Below are 20858 nucleotides of genomic sequence, written 5' to 3' on the forward strand. Positions count from 1 at the left end.
TACATTATCCATATTGAATTCTTCTCCCTCTGTCTTCTCTTGAGCCCACCAATAATGCTATGCTCTTTATCCCCATTATTCCACAGAAACTGTTCCTGTCAAGGGTCCAGAGGACTCCATATAGCTAAATGCAATGGTCAACATTTAGTTCTCATCTTAATCTATCAAAAAATAAAGACACAGATAATCACTCCTTCCTCCTCAAAACATTTTTTTCTCCTTTGGATTCCAAGATACCACATTCCATTGGATTTCCTCCTATCTCAATGACTCTTTCTTCCTAGACTCATATATTAGTTCCTTCTCATCCCCAATCTCATTTTTACATCATCTATGTATTATGAAAAATTTCAAATACAAAAAAAAGTATAAAATTTAAAAACAATTCAACAAGTGTTAACATTCTACCACATTTGCAGGTGTGTGTGTGTGTGTGTGTGTGTGTGTATTTTGAACTGGACCACTCAGTAACCTGTACACCTCATGAAAGTTCATTTCTGTATCCTTCAGCATGTATCTCCTAAGAATAAAGCCATTCTCCTTTACAACACCAAAAGCAATTAGAAAATTAACAGTGACTCAAATACCTTTTATAGTTCCCCCACCCCAATCGGATTATAATCAAGGTTCATGCCTTGTATATGACTGTTCTATCTCTTTAAATCTAATAAAGAACCCCTCACATTTTGCTTGTTTGTTTTTTGAGATGAAGTCTCGCTCTGTCCCCCAGGCTGGAGTGCAGTGGTGCTATCTCGGCTCACTGCAACCTCCACCTCCTGAGTTCTAGCGATTCTCCTGCCTCAGCCTCCTGCGTAATTGGGATTACAGGTGCCTGCCACCATGCCTGGCTAATTTTTTAATTTTTAGTAGAGATGGGGTTTCACCATGTTGGTCAGGCTGATCTCCAACTCCTGACCTCATGATCCACCCACCTCAACCTCCCAAAATGCTGGTATTACAGGCATGAGCCACCACACCCGGCCTTTGTTTGTTTCTTTTTAATAATACTGACTTTTGAGGAGATTAGGCCAGGTATTTCCCAGAATGCCTACATTCTGTATTTGTCTGTCTGTTTATTGTGTCATTTAACAATACATATTCCTTTATCCCCTGCATTTCCTGTAAACTTCTTAACATTGGAGTACCCAATGCTTGGCTGTTTTCTCTTTTCCATCTATATATTCACTCCCTTGATTTTTTTCAAAGAGTTTCATAGCTTTAAATACCATCTACCTGGTGACAACTCCCAAATATTTAGCTCTGTGGCCTGTCTCCTGATTCTAGGCTTATATATCCAACTGTCTACTCAATATCTCCACTTGAATATCTTGAAGTTATCTCAATCTTAAAATGATAAACAAATTCAGTAAAGCTGCAACCAAGCCAGCATGGGATTGGCATAAAAACAGACACATAGACCAATGGAACAGAATAAAGAACACCAAAATAAATCCATACACCTACAGTGAACTCATTTTCAACAAAGGTGCCAAGAACATACGCTAGGGAAAGCAGAGTCTCTTCAATAAAGAGTGCTGGGAAAACTTGATATCCATATGCAGAAGAATGAAACTAGAACCCTATCTCTCGACATAGACAAAAATCAAACCAAAATGGATTGAAGACTTCAATCTACGACCTCAAATTATGAAACCACCACAAGAAAACACTGGGGAAACTCTCCAGGACATTGGTATGGGCAAAGGTTTCTTAAGTAATACTCCACAAGCACAGGCAACCAAAGCAAATGGACAAATAGGATCACATCAATTTAAAAAGCTTCTGCACAGCAAACAATCAACAAAGTGAGGAGACAAACCCACAGAATGAGAGAAAATATTTGCAAACTATTCATCTCACAAGGGATTAATAGCCAGAATATATAAGGAGTTTAAACAACTCTATAGGAAAAAATCTAATAATTCAATTACAACACGGACAGAAGATCTCAACAGACATTTCTCAAAAGAAGGCACACAAAGAACAAACAGGTATATGAAAAGGTGCTCAACATCACTGATCATCAGACTTAGGCAAATCAAAAGTACAATGAGGTGTCATCTCAGCCCACTTAAAATGGCTTTTATCCAAAAGACAGGCAACAATGAATGCTAGCAAGGAAACCCTCATACCCTGTTGGTGGGAATGTAAATTAGTACAACCACTATGAAGAACAGTTTGGAGGCTTCTCCAAAACTAAAAGTAGAACTACCATGTGATCCAGCAATCTCACTCCTAGGCGTATACCCAAATGAAAGAAAATCAGGATACTGAAGACATATCTGCACTCCCATGTTTTTGTAACACTATTCCCAATAGCCAAAATTTAGAAGGAACTTAAGTGTCCATCAACAGAGAAATGGATAAATAAAATGTGGTACTTATACACAACAGAGTACTATTGAGCCATACAAAAGAATGAGATCCTGTCATCTGCAACATCATGGATGGAAATGGAGGACATTAAGTGAAATAAGCCAGACACAGAAAGACAAACTTCACATGTTCTCAGTTATCTGCAGGATCTAAAAATTAAAACAACTGAACTCATGGAGATAAGAGACTAGAATGATGGTTACCAGAGGCTGGGAAGACCGGTAGCAGGGAGAGGGGCAAGTGGGGATGGTTAATGACTACAAGAAAATAGAACGAATAAGATATATATTTGATAACACAACTGGGTGACTATAGTCAATAATAATTTAATTGTACATTTAAAAATAACTAAAACAGGAGAACTGAATTGTTTGTAATGAAAACGATAAATGCTTGAGGTGATGGATACCCAATTTACCCTGATGTGATTATTATGCACTGTAGGCCTATATCAAAATATCTCACATACCCTATAAATATACAAACCTACTATGTACCCACAAAAAGTAAAAAATAAAACAGAAGTATTTCAGCAGCAAGGTGTGAGTGAAGTAGGTAAGAAAAGTAGTAATTTTTTTTTTTTTTTTTGGAGACAGGGTCTCGCTCTATTGTCCAGGCTGGAGTGCAGTGGAGCAATCTCAGCTCACTGTAACCCCCGCCTCCCTGGTTCAAGCGATTCCTGTGCCTCAGCCTCCCAAGTAGCTGGGATTACAGGCATGTGCCACCACGCCTGGCTAATTTTTGTATTTTTAGTAGAGAGGAGGTTTTGCCATGTTCATGTTGCCCAGGTTGGTCTCAAACTTCTGGGCTCAAGTAATCTCCCCTCCATGGCCTCTCAAAGTGCTGGGATTACAGACATGAGCCACCATACCCAGCCAAAAAATAGTAATTTTTAAATGACCATATAAAACTTCTGCAACATTTATACCATATACTCAACCATCCCTTAACAGTCACTTAATGTTTTGTCTTTCAGAAAAAAGAACTTTAGGTTAGGCGCAGTGGCTCACACCTGTAATCCTAGCAGTTTTGGAGGCTGAGGTGGGTGGATAACTTGACCTCAGGAGTTTAAGACCAGCCTGGCCAATATGGTGAAACCCCATCTCTATTAAAAAAATAAAAATAAAAAAAATTAGCCGGGCACGGTGGCATGCGCCTGGAATCCCAGCTACTCGGGAGGCTGAGGCAGGAGAACTCCTTGAACCCAGGAGGCGGAGGTTGCAGTGAGCTGAGATCGCACCGCTGCCTGCACTCCAGCCTGGGCAACAGAGCAAGACTCTGTCTCAAAAAAAAAAAAAAAAAGAAAAGAAAAGAAAAAGAAAAAAGAACCTTTTAAATGATTACCTTGAAGTTCAGAAGAAATCCTTATTGACATTTTTAACAATTGCCATAATTCTTTTATACAGCATCCAGTTTATTACCATGACTACATTCTTGGCTGTGATCCCCACAGTCACATTTCTGAAAATATCTCATATGAAATGACAAATGTACTATATGGTGAAGTTCTGAAACCTCTTTCCAAGCATCAGCATCATGTGACCCAGCAGACTAGTTTCCTTTAATATTAAATTAACATACAAACCTACACATCTACTATCTTGTTTCTGTTCAACAAAGCAGGTGATTTTCAAGGTATTTGTATACAGATGCTCTAATCCTACACTATACATAGGAGAAATAAATCTTTCTTCTGTGAATCCTTTCCCCCTCCACAAACATCCCCCAGTCCCTAATTTATATAACATAATAAACAATGTCAATACAGTCTAACAATTAAGAATGTAGTCTTGGAGTCCAGCTTGAAAGTGAATCCCAACTCACCCACAATCTAGCTGTAGATTGCCATGGACAAGTTTCATGTACACAAATTCCCTAAGCTTGACAGAGGTTATTGTGAGGATTAACTGAAATCCATGGGAATCACTCAGCTTACTACAGGACACTAGATAAATTCTCACTAAACATTAGCTATTGTTATTGCAATATCTTAAAGAGAACTCTAGAATAACCATTAAACCTTTACAGTCCATTTATGTACTACGTCTCATCCAGTCTTTAATCTTTCCTCATCTTTATATAAATGAAAGCTCCGTGGCTGAGCACGGTGGCTCACACCTGTAATCCCAGCACTATGGGAGGCTGAGGCGGGCAGATCACTAGGTCAGGAGTTCGAGACAAGCCTGGCCTATATGGTGAAACTCCATCTCTACTAAAAATACAAAAATTAGCCAGGTGTGGTGACGGGTGCCTGTAATCCCAGCTACTTGGAAGGCTGAGGCAGGAGAATCACTTGAACCCGGGAGACGGAGGTTGCAGTGAGCCAACATCGTGCCACTGCACTACAGCCTAGACAACAGAGTGAGACTCCATCTCAAAAAATAAATAAATAAATAAAAGCTCTTACCTTTTTATACTTGTAAGTATCATAGTTAAGTGTGAATTCTGTGTCAAAACTATCTGAAATACTATTTTTCTTTTTTTTTTTTGAGACAGTTTCACTCTTGTTGCCCAGGCTGGAGTGCAATGGTGCAATCTCAGCTCAGTGCCACCTCCACCTCCCAGGTTCAAGTGATTCTCCTGCCTCAGCCTCCCGAGTAGCTGGGATTATAGGCATGTGCCACAATACCTGGCTAATTTTGTATTTTTTAGTAGAAACGGGGTTTCTCCATGTTGGTCAGGCTGGTCTCGAACTCCTGAGCTCAGGCAATCCACCCGCCTCGGCCTCCCAAAGTGCTGGGAATACAGTGAGCCACCGCGCCCAGCCTGAAATACTACTCTTATTAGCTACGTGATCTTGGAGCACGTTACTTCCCCTCTCTCTATGCTTCACTGGTAAAATGGGCATAATATATCACACAGATAACAATTATGTAAATGGAATGAAATGATAAATATAAACAATAATATAATATGTTTAGAACCATTTTCCCACCTAGTAATAGCAATTTATTATTATTATTACTATTATTATTCCCCTATGCAAACTTCTTCAACGTGGTATACAGTGGTAACTGTACCTGCCTCTAATACTGTACAATTTCTAAATCTTCTCTCTTCCTCCCTCAAGCTTTTCCAGATTGATCAGAAGAGCTGCAAATAACTCCTAACTCCACTCTATCTGAACTTAGAACTCACATAAGAACTTTTAGTGCTGTCCAGCCTGATTATACATTCTTTGTTTCATGTTTACATATCATCTTCAAAAAAGAAAAAACAAAACGACACATTCCTTGATTTTTATATCATACTAACACAACTATTTATGAAGATGCCAAATATTAAACAGATCTCTATTAGTCTGTCTTAGCAGTGTTTTTTACTATACATTTTAAGTTTACAGAAAATGGATGTTCCAAACTACACAGCACCTGCACAGGACCAACACATAGGGCCTATCACTACTGAAATCAACTAAAACTGGGCTTACTGGACTATGAATGTATTTATTAGCTAAGAATATAAAATCTATTAAGCTTCTAATAATTCACTGTCATGTAAGAAATTTTATAAACTATACATTTCTGGACAACTTGACAGCACTAGAAATGACAAATATAGCTTCTGACCAAATCTGTAGCATTCACTTATATATATTCATATTCACATATATATATATACACACACATATATATAAATGAACAAACACAATTTAAAGTTTTACTTACTCAAATTCTGTAGCATAATATTTAAGAAAGCCCAGTAAGAGGTCCCCAAGGTTTGATTCATTCTTTGAGAGGTAAGGAGGAACATTACATGGAGCTTGATGTACAAGGTGCAGCTGTATAGCAGGACTAAAAGATTCCTGTCAAAAAGAAGGGGAAAAAATGTAAAGCCATTTAAAACAGACACTAAGAAACTTTATAAATCCTGAACTAGACTCCTCTTTGAAAAAGAGAGAAGAAATTTTCTCTACGTTGGCAATTTGGAAACCTGAAATTTTTCTTCCACTAAAGACTTCACCAGTATTTGCAGTAGGCCAGAATGTACCTGAAAAATTAACAATCTAATCCTTGGCTTGAGTACAGCACTCAGTTAACCGAACAGATTGCTATTTAGCAAAAGATTTTCTAACTCATAAATAAAGCCTTACTATGCATACCAAGATTCTACCCAATACCATATAGATTTCTTCATAAAGGTTATCTCATTCTTAATAATTCCTACAAGAAGCAGTATATGTATAAAGGCTATATCAAGCACAAAGAAAGAGTTTTTTCTGTCACTTCAAACTTCTCTCAAAGGCCGTAAGAGTACCCTTAATATAGAAATACTACTTATACTAATTTTAAGATTTTATAAATTTTGCTTTGTTTCTGTATCTTAGGTGGAAGAGGAGATGTTCAACCTGAATTAAGCTTGAAAAGACAAAGAAGGCAGGGAAAATAAGATAGGAAGCATACCAACAAGCAATATTCAGCAAGCTTTTACCATAATATTTATAAAAGAGGATATCATTTGCCTGAAATCCAGGAACAAAGACACCTATTAGAAAGAATACTAATGGGTACTTATCCTGTTTTCCTATGTTACGCCATTCATTTTCATATTCATCTTTCCTCTATTAACAGCAAGTTCTGGCTCTCAAATATACTAAATGTATTATATAAATTATCAAGTCCATTTATATACATCAATTAGAAAATAATACAAGATAATTTGCACAGTGCCATCAGGGATGGTTTTCTCTATTTCTCCACTGCTGTCAGAACAGAAATGTTAAATTAGTTAAGGCAGCAGAATGACAACTACAGTTAAGATTCCAAACTACCTATTTAACCCTGGGCTTATAGATACTAATGTAATTAAAGACATCTAGATAATGCCAAGTTAAAAAATGGAGAATCTCCGGACGGGTGCAGTGGCTCACGCCTGTAATCCCAGCACTTTGGGAGGCCGAGGCGGGCAGATCACGAGGTCAGGAGATCGAGACCATCCTGGCTAACACAGCGAAACCCCATCTCTACTAAAAATACAAAAAATTTGCCAGGCATGGTGGCAGGTGCCTGTAGTCCCAGCTACTTAGGAGGCTGAGACAGGAGAATGGCGTGAACCTGGGACGCAGAGCTTGCAGTGAGCTGAGATCACGCCACTGCACCCCAGCCTGGGAAAGAGAGTGAGACAAAAAAAAAAAAAAAGGAGAATCTCTGAACAATGGTAGTAGAGAAATAGCATAGTGCATCATTTAATGCTAGTGCCCCCAAAATATGAATAAAAACAAAGGAGCAAGAAAACAAAAATACCTCCTCCCTTGTTCCATTACCTATAATTCTATCAATAATTGTTAACTACCAAGAAGTGATTACCTTTCTCTTGGAATAAAAATTCTATTCCAACCAAATTCATAAAGTTGATACTCCTCAACATGGGACTTTCCCCTTACATTCTAACAGCTGTAGTATTAATTACATTTTAAAATGCAAGTAGAAATTTTAAAAAGAGGAGGGTGTAGGAAAGAAACCTCAATTAGTAAAGACTAAAGGCAGAAGGAAGCACAGATGCAGTGCCTCTATTCCCCTTTAACTCTTACTCGTTAGGTATAAAATTGAACTTAGGGCAACAATATTTAAAATTATAAAATTTAAATGTTATTTTCTGGCAAATCAAACAAAAGGTATAATGTAGATCAAGTAAGTACGTCACTGTTTAATAGCTTCTTACTAATTTTGATTCCTAGCACCAAGCACAATTAGCATTCAATTTGTGAACTGAATATGCTAAAACAGAAGTCACTTTCTTATCTGAAGTTTAAAAAATGATTGTACCTCCTGTAAAATTTTTATTTTGTTCAATAATTTAAAGAAAAAGGTCAGCAATTATGACATTAAGAACTGAAGAGTCATGAGATCCACTCCATTAAAATGCTGAATGACCTCAGACCAACAATTTGGCCAGTCTCCTCTTAGCTCCACTGTTCTTTTTCATGGTCATACACAAAGAGTCAGGTCATGCTTATTGAGGGAGAACTGAAGCAGAAATCCAAACCAAAACTAAAAAAGATAAGGACACCTAAAAGCAGCTACCAGTAAATAGTAATTCTATCTATCCTTAAGAAATCCCCTAAGCCAGGCATGGTGGCTCAAGCCTGTAATCCCAGCGCTTTGGGAGGCTAAGGCAGAAGGATCAATCTTCGGACAATGAAGCACTTTCTGAAATAAGTTAGACTGGCTAATCTTCTAGATGGAAACTGTTCTTTCTTTAAAATCTTAAGTGAAAGATGATCACTTTCCATCTCCAGGCAAACAGAAAGAAATTTAGGTGATTATCAAATAAAACAAATTAAGTATAATTTCACGGCAATATGAATTACGAAATCCCTGAGACCAGGAGTTTGAGACCAGCTTAGGCAACTTAGTGACACCCCATCTCTAAAAAAAATTGAAAGATCAGCTGGGTATGGTGATGCATTGCTGTCATCCCAGGTACTCAGGAGGCTGAGGCATGAGAAGTGACTGAGCCTCGAGGGCTCATCATTGCACCACTGCACTCCAGCTTGGGCAAGACTTTATCTCAAAAAAAAAAAAGAAAAAGAAAAAGAAAACCCCAGTTTTTAGTGACCATTCACATTACAGAAAGATTCTTTGCTTTAAAATGTCAACAAAGAATTTTTTTAAGGCCGGACGCAGTGGCTCATGCATGTAATCCCAGCACTTTGGGAGGCCGAGGTGAGCGGATCCCTTGAGGTCAGAAGTTAGAGACCAGCCTGGCCAACATGGTGAAACCCGGTCTCTACTAAAAATACAAAAACTAGCTGGACATGGTGGTGGATGCCTGTAATCCCAGCTACTCAGGAGGCTGAGGCAAGACAATCGCTTGAACCCGGGAGGTGGAGGTTGCAGTAAGCCAAATCCACGCCACTGTACTCCAGCCCAGCCTGGGTAACAGAGCAAGACTCCATCTCAAAAAAAAAAAAAAAAAAAAAGAATTTATTTAAAAGGGAGCTTCCCCACTGTAGTTATGTATTTAAGAAAAATACACGCTATTTCAGATAGGACAAAGGGGTTCAGAACTTAAACTAATATTTTAGAAAGTACATAAAGAGCAACCAAAAAGTCAAAGAGAAAGAAAGCAGCCTTAAAATTACAAAGTAAGTCCACGGAATAGCAATTAAACTGATAAACATCCATCTCTTTAATAAATACATTTTTGGGTTACAAATTTTTACTGTTGCTTGTGTGCCTATATAGAGGGAAGATTTATTATATTTTTTGGGTTATTTTGGGCTTCTGATAATCAAATGTATAACGTATTAACTCCTGAAAACATTTCCAAATGATTTTTAAATGTTGATCCTTTAGAAGACACGTAATCTTTTATTTTTCTTCAAGTTAAAAAAAATTAAATAGAAAACCCCTTGAAAAACATCTGAGAACTCTCACCGCTTCTGCTCATCGAACTGTCTTTAATAATGGTAAAAATACCTTTTGCCAGATTCCATCATTTTCTCTGAGACTGTCCCACGATATCTTATGTTACCTTTAAAGTCTGAAATTTGGACAATTAAGTGCTTTCCAAAATAAGTTAGACTGGCTAACCTTCTATTTGAAAACTGTTCTTTAAATGATGAAAGGCTTAAGTCAAAGATGATCCCTTTCCATCTCCAGGTAAACAGAAATTTAAGTTATTAAAAGAGATTAAGCATAATTTCCTAACAATATGAATTATGAGACCCTAGAAATATATGTGAAGGAAGGTTACAAGGAAAAGAAAAACTGATAGGGAATAGTTCTGCCTGAAAAGAACAACAACTAAGTGATATCTTCAAGTTTCTGCAAAGCTATCTGAATTGCACGCAGGTAAGTCATCATTAATCTGGTGATATATGTTAAAGATTGATCATAAAATTTCCTTTAATTATATCTGACTTCAGATTTAAAAGTTGTGAAATCAACGTAAGTAACATAAAGTAGAGGTACTATAATGAAGAGATTAAAAGCATTAACTTTGAAGTCAGACTGAAGTGTGAAGCATCACCCTTCTACTAGCTACAAGCATTTAAACAAGTTACCTAGCTTTCCTCAGCTTCGTCATTTATAATACAAGAAAAGGAAAAATACTCAGATGGTTGTTGTAAGGATTTATTAACTGTTTAGTATATGCCACATGTCATTATTATTGCACATTTATACAATGCAGTGTGGTTACCTTCTGAAACTTTTCATGTATTATTTCCAAATTAACTTTCCTATGTTTTCAAAATTCAAGTAGTGCCAACTTTAAAACAATGTTTTGTAACCATTTTTTAAAAAAAATCTACACCAAAATTTTTCAATCTTTTTTTTTTTTGAGACAGAGTCTCGCTCTGTTGCCCAGGCTGGAGTACAGTGACATGATCTCAGCTTACTGCAGTCTCTGCCTCCCGGGTTCAAGCGATTCTTCTGCCTCAGCCTCTTGAGTAGCTGGGACTACAGGGGTGTGCCACCATACCCAGCTAATTTTTGTATTTTTAGTAGAGATGGGGTTTGGCCATGTTGGCCAGGATGGTCTCGATCTCATGACCTCGTGATCCACCCGCCTCAGCCTCCCAAAGTGCTGGGATTACAGGCGTGAGCCACCGTGGCTGGCTAAATCTTTTCAAAGGTATTCATTTATAGCCTGTTTCAGGTAATTGATCAATCTCTTCATCATATTAGGGCAATTTTTAAAAAGAAAAAAGTCGTTATACATATGTGTATACAACTGTCCCTTGGTATTCCCAGGCAACTGGTTCCAGGGCTCCAGGGGATGCTCAAGTCCCTTATATGAAATGGTTAAGTATTTGCATATAACCTATGTACATCCTCTCATATACTTTAAATCATCTCTAGATTACTTACAATACCTAATACAACTTAAACTCCATCTAAATAGTTGTTACACTATGGTTTTTTATTTGTATTATTTTTATTGTTGTATTTTTATTTTTCCTGAATGTTTTTGATGTGTGGTCGGTTGAATCCATGGACACATAACCCACATATAGAGGGTCAACCGTATATATACAGGCACACCTCGTTTTGTTGCGCTTCGCTTTACTGTCCTTTGAAGATACTGCAATTTTTACAAATTGAAGGTTTATGGCAACACTGCATCTAGCAAGTCTATCAGCAGAGCCATTTTTCCAGCAGCATGTGCTCACTTCAGGTCTCTGTGTTACACTCTGGTAATTCTCATATTTCAAACTTTTTCATTATTATTATATGTTATGGTGATCTGTGATCAGTAATATTTGATGTTACTACTGTAATTGTTTTGGAGTGCCACAAATGGTATCCGCTAAGACTGCAAACTTAATCAATAAATGTTATGTGTATTCTGATTGCTCCACTGACTGGCAGGCAATTCCCCTGTCCCTCTCCCCCTGCTTGGGCCTCCCTATTCTCTGAGACACAACAATACTGAAATTAGGCCAAATAACAACCCTACAATGGCTGTCCAAGTGAAAGGAAAAGTCACACATCTCTCACTTTAAATGAAAAGCAAGAAATGACTAAGCTTAGTGAGGAAGTCATGTTGAAAGCCAATACAAGCCAAAAGGTAGGGCTCTTGCACTAATGACAGCCACGCTGTGAATGCAAAGGAAAAGTTCTTGAAGGAAATTTGAAGTACTACTCCAGTGAATGCATCAATGATAAAAAAGCAAAACAGCCTTATTGCTGATATGGAAAGTTTCATTGGTCTGGATAGATCAAACTATCAAAATATTTCTTTAAGCCAAAACCTAACCAGAGCAAGACTCTAACTCTCTTCAATTCTGTGAAGGATGAGAGAGGTGAGGAAGCTGCAGAAGAAAAGTTGGAAGGTAGCAGAGGCTGGTTATGAGGTTTAAGGAAAGATGCTATTTACATAACATAAAATTACAAAGTGAAGCAGCAAATGCTTAGCTAGAGCAAGTTATCCAGAAGTTATCTCCCCTAATTAACATGGCTACACTGAACAACAGATGAATGCAGCTACATTAAATAGCAGATTTTTCAGTGTAAATGGCAGCCTTCTATTCGAAGATGCTATCTAGAACCTTCACAGCTACAGAGGAGACATCAATGCCTGGCTTCAAGGTTTCAAAGGACAAGCTGACTCTTGTTAGGGGCTAATGCAGCTGGTGACTTTAAGTTGAAGCCAATGCTTATATACCATTCCAAAATCCCAGGGCCCTTAAGAATTATGCTACATTTACTCTGCCAGTGCTCTATAAATGGAACAACAAAGCCTTCATGACAACACATCTCTTTACAACATGGTACACTGAATATTTTAAGCCCACTGTTGAGACCTACTACTACTGCTCATTGACAGTGCACCTAATCATCAAAGAGTTCTGATGGAGATGTACAAAGAGATTAATGTTTTCATGCCTGCTAACGCAACATCCATTCTACAGCCCAAGGATCAAGTAGTAATTTTCATTTTCAAGTATTATTATTTAAGACATACATTTCACAAGGCTATAACTACCACAGATAGTGATTCCACTGATGGATCTGGACAAACTACATTGAACCCTTCTGGAAAAAAAGTCATCATTCTAGATACTGTTCAAAACAGTCATGATTCACAGGAGGTCAAAATGTCAACATTAACAGAAGTTTAAAAGAAGTTAATGCCAATCCTTTTGGATGATTTTGAGAGGTTCAAGACTTCAGTGGAGGAAGTAATTGCAGATGTGGTGGAAACAGCAAGAGAATTAGAATTAGCAGTGGAACCTGAAGATATGACTGAACTGCTGTAATTTCACGATAAAACTTTAACAGATGAAGTTCTGCTTCTTATGGATGAGCAAAGAAAAGCAGTTTCTTGAGATAGAGTCTACTCCTGGTGAAGATGCTGTGAATCTTGTTGAAATGACAACAAAATCCCAGTACTGCTTGGATCAACCATGTAACTTTTCTAAGACTTAGTTTTTTCATTCGTGAAAGAGGGATAATATTTGTAAGTGTATAAACAAAGGATTTAGAACATTACATAAACTTAGCTGGTAAAGTAGTGGCAGGGTTTGAGAGGACTAACTTCAATTTTAAAGGACGTTCTACTGTACGTAAAATGCTAGCAAAGGTCATCATACACCATAGAGAAATCTTTTGTGAAGAAGAGTCAATCAATGTGGCAAACTTTACTGTTGTCTTATTTTCAGAAACTGCCACAGCCACACCAACCTTCAGCAACCACCACCCTGGTCAGGAGTCGTCAATATCAAAGCAAGATTCTCCACAACTGGTGCTGAAGGCTCAGCTGATCGTTAGCACTTTGTAGCAATAAAGTATTTTTAAACAAAGGCATGTACATTTTTTAGATATAATGCTATTGCATACTTAAAACACTACATGATAGTGTAAACATAACTTCTGTATACACTGGGAAACCAAAAAATTCATGTGACTCACTTTATTGTGGTGGCCTGGAACCAAACTTGCAACACCTCAAAGGTATGTCTGCACAGGTTGCAAATCTGCACAGCATGTTATTACTGAATACTGTAGGCAACTGTAATAAGTATGTGTGTATCTAAACATATCTAAAAATAGAAAAGGTACACTAAAAACATGGTATAAAAGATAAAAAACAGTATACCCTTACCATGAGTGGGGCTTACAGAAGTAGAAGTTGCTGGGTGAGTCAGTGAGAGAGTAGTGAGTGAATGCGAAGGCCTAGAACATTACTATACACTACTGTAGACTTTATAAATATTGTACACTTAGGCTACCCTAAGTTTATTTAAAATTTTTTCTTTTTTCAATAATAAATTAACCTTAGTTTACTGTAACTTTATTTTAAAAACTTTTTAACTTTTAGGCTGTTTTGTAACAACACAGCTTAAAACACACTGCGCAACGATACAAAAATATTTTCTTTCTTCATATCCTTATTCTATAAGATTTTTTCTAATTTTTTTTTCCTTACTTTTAAACCTTTTTGTTAAAAAACAAAGGCACAAACATACACATCGGCCTAGGCCTACACAGTATTGGGATCATCACTATCACTGTCTTCCACCTCCACATCTTGTCCCACTGGAAGATCTTTGGGGACAATATCATGCATGGAGCTGTCATTTCATATAACAATGTCTCCTTCTGGAATACCTCCTGAAGGACCTACCTGAGGCCATTTTATAGTTAGCTTGCTTTTTAAGCATGAAGAGTACACTCACAAATAATGACAAAAAGTATAGTACAGCAAAAACCAAGTGACAGGAATTTTTCAGCTCTATCATCATCTTATGAGACCACCATCATGTATGTGGTCTGTCATTAACCAAAACATCATTATGCAGCACATTACTGTATATGTATAATTTAAGGTGTTTTTAACATTTAACTACACAGAAAAGCTCTAGAATTCTTTATTTCATAACTATTAAAAAGAAGAGGGTTATTTTCTTGCGACTCCTAGAGTACAAAGATACTTTTAGGGAAGGAAACAAATAGCTAAAAAATACAAGTTGTACTGATAAATCTACCTAGCATAAATTTAAGTTAACCCTCATAGTAATATGCTTGCATTAAAATAAAGATTCTTTCATAAGCTTTATCTGTTTATATATTTAACTTTCTCAGCTTCATTTCTTCAACTTAATAGTAAATACTCTGCCCTCTATCAGTTATGTTGTTTAAGTCAATAAGAATTTAGTAATAATCAGTAATTCTATACTATAATATAGTCTTCACAATGTTTACAGCCTTTTATCCCTTTCATATCACAACTGAACTGAAATATACCAATTTTTAAAATATTTAAAATGTTACAAATTTTGAAAAGAAAATATGAAAATGACTAAAAAGCACAGTATACTGAACAAACTTATTCCATTCCAAAATTGTTTTATTTTAAAAATAAACCCTATTTTGTATTAGAGAAGCTCCAAATTTAAAAGAACCCTGTGGTTTCCTTTGTAAAGTAACAAAGTTTTTTTTTGTTGTTGTTACTTAAAATGGTAAGTCATTCTTAAACTTATTTATACAAGCTGAAATTTTGCCGTAACTGTTGTCCTTAAAGGTATATCTGTATAAGAACAATCAGATGTATACAAATAAAATGTAATAAGCAACAGAAATTAGGTAAAATATTAGTGAATACTACCATAAATTTGCCTTCCCCCAAGAAACAGTATAATGGAAAAACTGTTAGTACCACTTGGATCAATCATGTAACATTTCTAAAACAGTTCCTTCATTAGTGAAAAAGGGATAATACCTTGCAAGTGTATTTGTTCAGGATTTTTAAAATTGTGTATAAAATGTACAGTATGCTGACATATAATGGATACTAAACAAACAATGGTTATGGTTATTTTATATATATATATATATTTTTTTTTTTTTTTGAGACGGCATCTCACTCTGTCGCTGAGGATGGAGTACAGTGGCGCAATCTCCGCTCACTGCAATCTCCGCCTCCCAGGTTCAAGCAATTCTCTTCCTCACCCTCCCAAGTAGCTGGGATTATAGGCACCTGCCACCATGCCTGGCTAATTTTTGTATTTTTAGTAGCGATGCAGTTTCACCATCTTGGCCAGGCTGGTCTTGAACTCCTGACCTCGTGATCCACCCACCTCGGCCTCCCAAAGTGCTGGGATTACAGACATGAGCCACCGTGCCCGGCTGGTTATTATTAATAGCAAATAAGCTGATTTGTTTGTTACATCAGACGGACTATTAAAAATGTGTTCTGCTGACCAGCTTACAGGTTTCATAAAAAACAAAAAATCCTGTGTGAGAAGAGGTAGTTAAGTCCCTACCCATGTAAACAAAAATCTTATAGTAAAGGCAAATTCAATATTTATGATGGCAATGTAACTATATGTGAATGCAAATCAGGAGATTCCTAATCTGGTAGGTCTTGCTATTAGTATTTTTTAAGGTCTTGGGGCTAAATCTATTTCCCCATTGCAGGTATAGAAATAAGCTTATAAGCAAAACAGATGGAGAGTATAGGGCCAGAGGTAGTGGATATGAACAGAAGTCAGGACTCTGTCATGGAAGAAAGCTAGATAATAAGAAAAACAGAACACAGAAGTGAAAATGGGGCCGTTAGTAAGAACCTGAGTATTATAAAAGCATTACCTCTGACCCCAACCACAGTACACTGATATTTTGCCAGTGTCCTATATTAGTAAAAAGAGCTTCATGTAGCATAGGGTTTTAAGTGAGACTGCTGCAGAAGCGTTTTTCAATACACAATATTATTTTAGGGATAAGTTTATTAGATCCTTTGCTAAAGAACATATGCAGCTCTTTCTACACGGACACCTGGGTCTTAAAGCAAGATGAGATTGGGTCAATAAAATGAAATATGACCTTTCAGTACGAACAGAAGAGTCAATACTTCATGGAGAGATAAAAACATTCAAAATGAAGGCCAACAGGCTGGGTGTAGTGGCTCATGCCTATAATCCCAGAACTTTGGGAGGCTAAGGTAGAAGGCTCACTTGAGGCCAGGAATTTGAGACCAAACTGGACATCACAGCAAGACCGTCTCTACAAAAAAAAAAAAAAAAAAAAAAAAGAATATATAAAAAGATTTCAAAGAATAAGGTCAAAAAGTTCAAGTTACGGCACCTGTAGTCCCAGCTACTTGGGAGGCTGAGGCAGGAGAATGGCCTGAATCTGGGAGGCAGAGCTTGCAGTGAGCTGAGATCCGGCCACTGCACTCCAGCCTGGGCGACAGAGCAAGACTCCGTCTCAAAAAAAAAAAAAAAAAAAAAAGGCTCTTGTTATACAGTCTCTTCTAGTAGATGACCTTCCACAGAATGTGAGATCTCCACTACAGCAAGGCTGTATTAAAATGAACCTTTATTATCCAGCACCTTGCATGTGTGCATTACAATAATAACTTATGTTCAAAACCAAGAACATTGGTCCTTCTCAATTATCAGATATTAAACTGTATTAGTTGATGTTCCATGTCAAGTAAATTTGTTATATTTTGTGTAACACAATAAGTACGTTTTTTGAGAATTAATCGTCTAAGCTGATTATATTTCTCTTTGTAATATGACTATTTAGTAAGTTCAGAAGACAGCTCTTCTTATAAGTATATGAAACCAATATGTAAAAATTATGTGGTTTCAGAAGAGCAGTCAAACATTCTAAACAAGTAGCTTAAATATTATTTCCAAATAAATGCAGGAAAAAGGATGACTATGGAGGAAAACACTAATGATATAAAACAAAGAAACAGAGAATTCTGGAGAAAGAACACGAAAACTGAAAAAGAAACACAAGGATTCTTATAGATGATGAATACATACATAACGTATGTGTCTCTAAACTCAAACTAAGTACATATTAAATCTTTTCTAGTAGCCACACTTCATTTCTTGAACGTTTCCAATTAATGTCAGCAGGATTCATAGTATTATGCAGACAAGAATAGTGTACTAATATTACCTGTTTTGGTGTATTACTTGGCAAGATCAAATTAAAGATAAAAAGATTATCCAATTGTTCAACTTCTCTTCCCCCTGCTTTTCAAAGTATAAATATACTGGGCTAAAAAATGTCTGAGTTACTAACTAAAGAAATCCTGTGAAGCTATATTTTAAAATAGTAGGAAGAAAACTGGAATAAGGCCAAATGGGCAACTGAGTATATTTAATCTCCATTAGTGATAATCTTGAGCATCATGCAAAACAAATTCCACCATTAACACAACTGACCAGACTGTCTGCCAATAACAAAATAACAAGTATGAGAGTTTTCTGAAACAGAATATGAAACATTTTAAATGTTCTCTTGGTATATATAGAAAATGTTATGTACTTAACCTTACTACTTTTATAGTCACATTAATACTACTTATAATAGTTCTACATACATTTGACATAAAATGTATTATAATAATTTATAAGAAACACTTACTGGGTAAATTTTTTGGAGGGATGGAAGGATGGGTTCAGGTAGGGCTATAAAAAGAAAAAGTTTAAAGCTTCCGTGATTCACGTGATTCATTTTACAATGCAATAATTTGTCAGCTACATCCCAGGTATGAGACTATAAGGGTTTATGCTAAAATTCAACAGTTTTCAAGTATTTCATGAAATTCTTATCCCTAAGTTTGTATTTAAAATATATTTAAGTTGACAAACTAAGGTTTTATTAATAAACTATATATATCCCTATGTAAACCAATGTTCCTCACATGGTTTTAGAATAGGCTATCAATAAAGGGACACATGTAATTTGTCCAACATCAGACATACACACACAATAAGCAAGACAAGGATTGCTCTACAGATACTGAATAGACATTATTAAGATGGATGTAGTAATCAAAAACCATAATTTTAAAAATACAGTTCAGTGACACTAGGAGAGAAAAATAGTTCTTTCATAATTGTCCCTTTATTATTTAATTTCCACTGACAATACCAAAATTGAAATCGTTCAGGAAACTGATATACTGCAAATAACAACAAAAAAAAATCAAATAAAACTGAAAGAAAATCTTTAACCTCATTAGTACATTTTTAAAGAATGTTCAGCAAAAGTTAGAAAACTAAGGGCAACAATCTGCTATAAATAAAATTTCACACAAAGAAATCATTATCCTGTTATCACCATATTTTTGTCATCCTTCACCATTCAATAGTTCTAAACAAATCCAATCTCATTAAATGCACTAACAGTAACTTTACATTGTTTTAATATGAAAAGAACAATATAAAAAGGCAAAGTGCCTAACATTCACAATATAAGAAATAACTGTAAAGTATAATGTCACGAGTATGGTAAAATACAAATACTACATTTTCAAATTTAAGAATTAGGAAGTATTTAAGAATTAGGAATACACTACATATAACAACTACATAAACTCAACAACAAAGCATATTAATTCACTTTTAATGTGTGATTTAGCAAAAACTTTAAAAAATGACTTCTGAAATATATAAACGTACATGTAATGAACCATTATGACCAACGTACATGGTCTCCAACTATAATTAAAAGGGTATAAGTTTTTACCACATATTACAAAGTAGGATGCTTTATTTAAATTTCCCTTATGTATCACATTTCACCCCATGTTGAAAATTGGCATAAAATTAAATTCCATGATACGTCTTCATGTTCTCAGTACATGACTGAGAATATTAGTAGAAAAAACTCAATCATTACTTACCAGAATCACTCTTAGGAAGTAAGAATATATATATTCCTTTCCCCTAAGAGGCATTCAAATACTCAACATGCTAAAAGACCTGTCAAGTAAACTCAAACCCCACTCACCTTAATTCTAAATGTCTCTATATTTGTATAACACTTTTTAATGGCTTTCTAGTAATTTTGGTTATAATACAGAAGTCAAATTGGAAAATCTTGCAAGAAATTAGTTTACTTAAAAACTTGAATACCTTTCCCATTGAATACTCTAGTATACTAAAAGTATAATAAAACAAAGGATGAAGAAAAGATTATAGAGAATTAGAATAAAAAACCTTTATCTCATTCTGGTAACATAACTAGAATACTAGGAGAGAAAAACAAACACTAGCCACTGGTTGAGGATCTTTCAATGGACAAAAGAGCTTTTAGAACTCAGCAATTTGGAAGTTTCTGGAGGCAGGGTTATCATTAAGTAAATTCTTTATGTTACAACCTTAAAAGATTTATAAACACTAGTCATCAGAGAAGCAATTAGTGTACTGCAGAAGTTATTTATTAACAATATCCTGATATTAGTCTCAATGAGTTTAGTAGTTTTTAAAATGTTTATCTTACTCCAAAGCAATGTAAATTCTGGAAAAATCTGACTATAACACCTATTTTAACTTCAGAATTTTGGATTACAGGTTCAGTCTTTTAAATTTCTCTCTCAAAGGCAAACTAAAAACAAAACAAAAGCTCAATATTAGAGTACATGATTAACAGGCAATGCCTTGAATACAGCTAATGTACAAAATTTTACTTTACCCAAAGTTTGCATAACAGCTTGCTGGTAGGGACCCCACAAATTCATACCCATAAACTTTCCATATAGATGTACCAAAAATTTAAATTTTAAATAGCAGATCTTCGATCACACTAAGAATCATTAATTTTGAAAATACAAGGACAACTTTACTTATTCATTAATTTTTTTTGAGACAGAGTCTCGCTCTGTCACCCAGGCTGGAGTGCAGTGGCACGATTTCGACTCACAGCAGCCTCTACCTCCTGAATTCAAGCGATTCTCATGCCCAGCCACCCCACTAGCTGGGATTACAAGTGTGCACCACCACATCCAGCTAATTTTTTAGTAGAGATACAGTTTCGCCACATTGGCCAGGCTCTGCAAGGACAATTTTTAAATGTCTACCAGAAAGCTCTCTGCCTAGGAATATGGCAAACATTCCATGAATATTCTTTAATGTTATTATTTCTAGCCAACTGATGATCTTACCTTTTTCATTACTTTTTTTTTTTTTGAGACAGAGTTTCGCTCCTGTTGCCCAGGATGGAGTATATTGGTGCGATCTAGGCTCACTGCAACCTCCACCTCCCAGATTCAAGTGATTCTACTGC

General features: G+C 36.0%; 1 protein-coding gene across 7 annotated transcripts in view; it reads right to left on the reverse strand.

Moving 5' to 3' along the window:
* Nucleotides 1-20858, reverse strand: part of TENT2 (terminal nucleotidyltransferase 2) — a 73743-nt gene that overhangs the window by 11472 nt on the left and 41413 nt on the right. For all 7 annotated transcript variants that reach the window (XM_050795679.1, XM_050795681.1, XM_050795677.1 and 4 more), the window contains 2 exons: nucleotides 18213-18256; nucleotides 6045-6181 (listed from right to left, as the gene is read on the reverse strand). In XM_050795679.1, the coding sequence (XP_050651636.1) occupies nucleotides 6045-6181; nucleotides 18213-18256 (181 nt within the window). The remainder of the gene's footprint in view (nucleotides 1-6044; nucleotides 6182-18212; nucleotides 18257-20858) is intronic.

The sequence above is a fragment of the Macaca thibetana genome, chromosome 6, assembly GCF_024542745.1.
Source record: "Macaca thibetana thibetana isolate TM-01 chromosome 6, ASM2454274v1, whole genome shotgun sequence".
Classification (NCBI taxonomy): Eukaryota; Metazoa; Chordata; class Mammalia; order Primates; family Cercopithecidae; genus Macaca; species Macaca thibetana.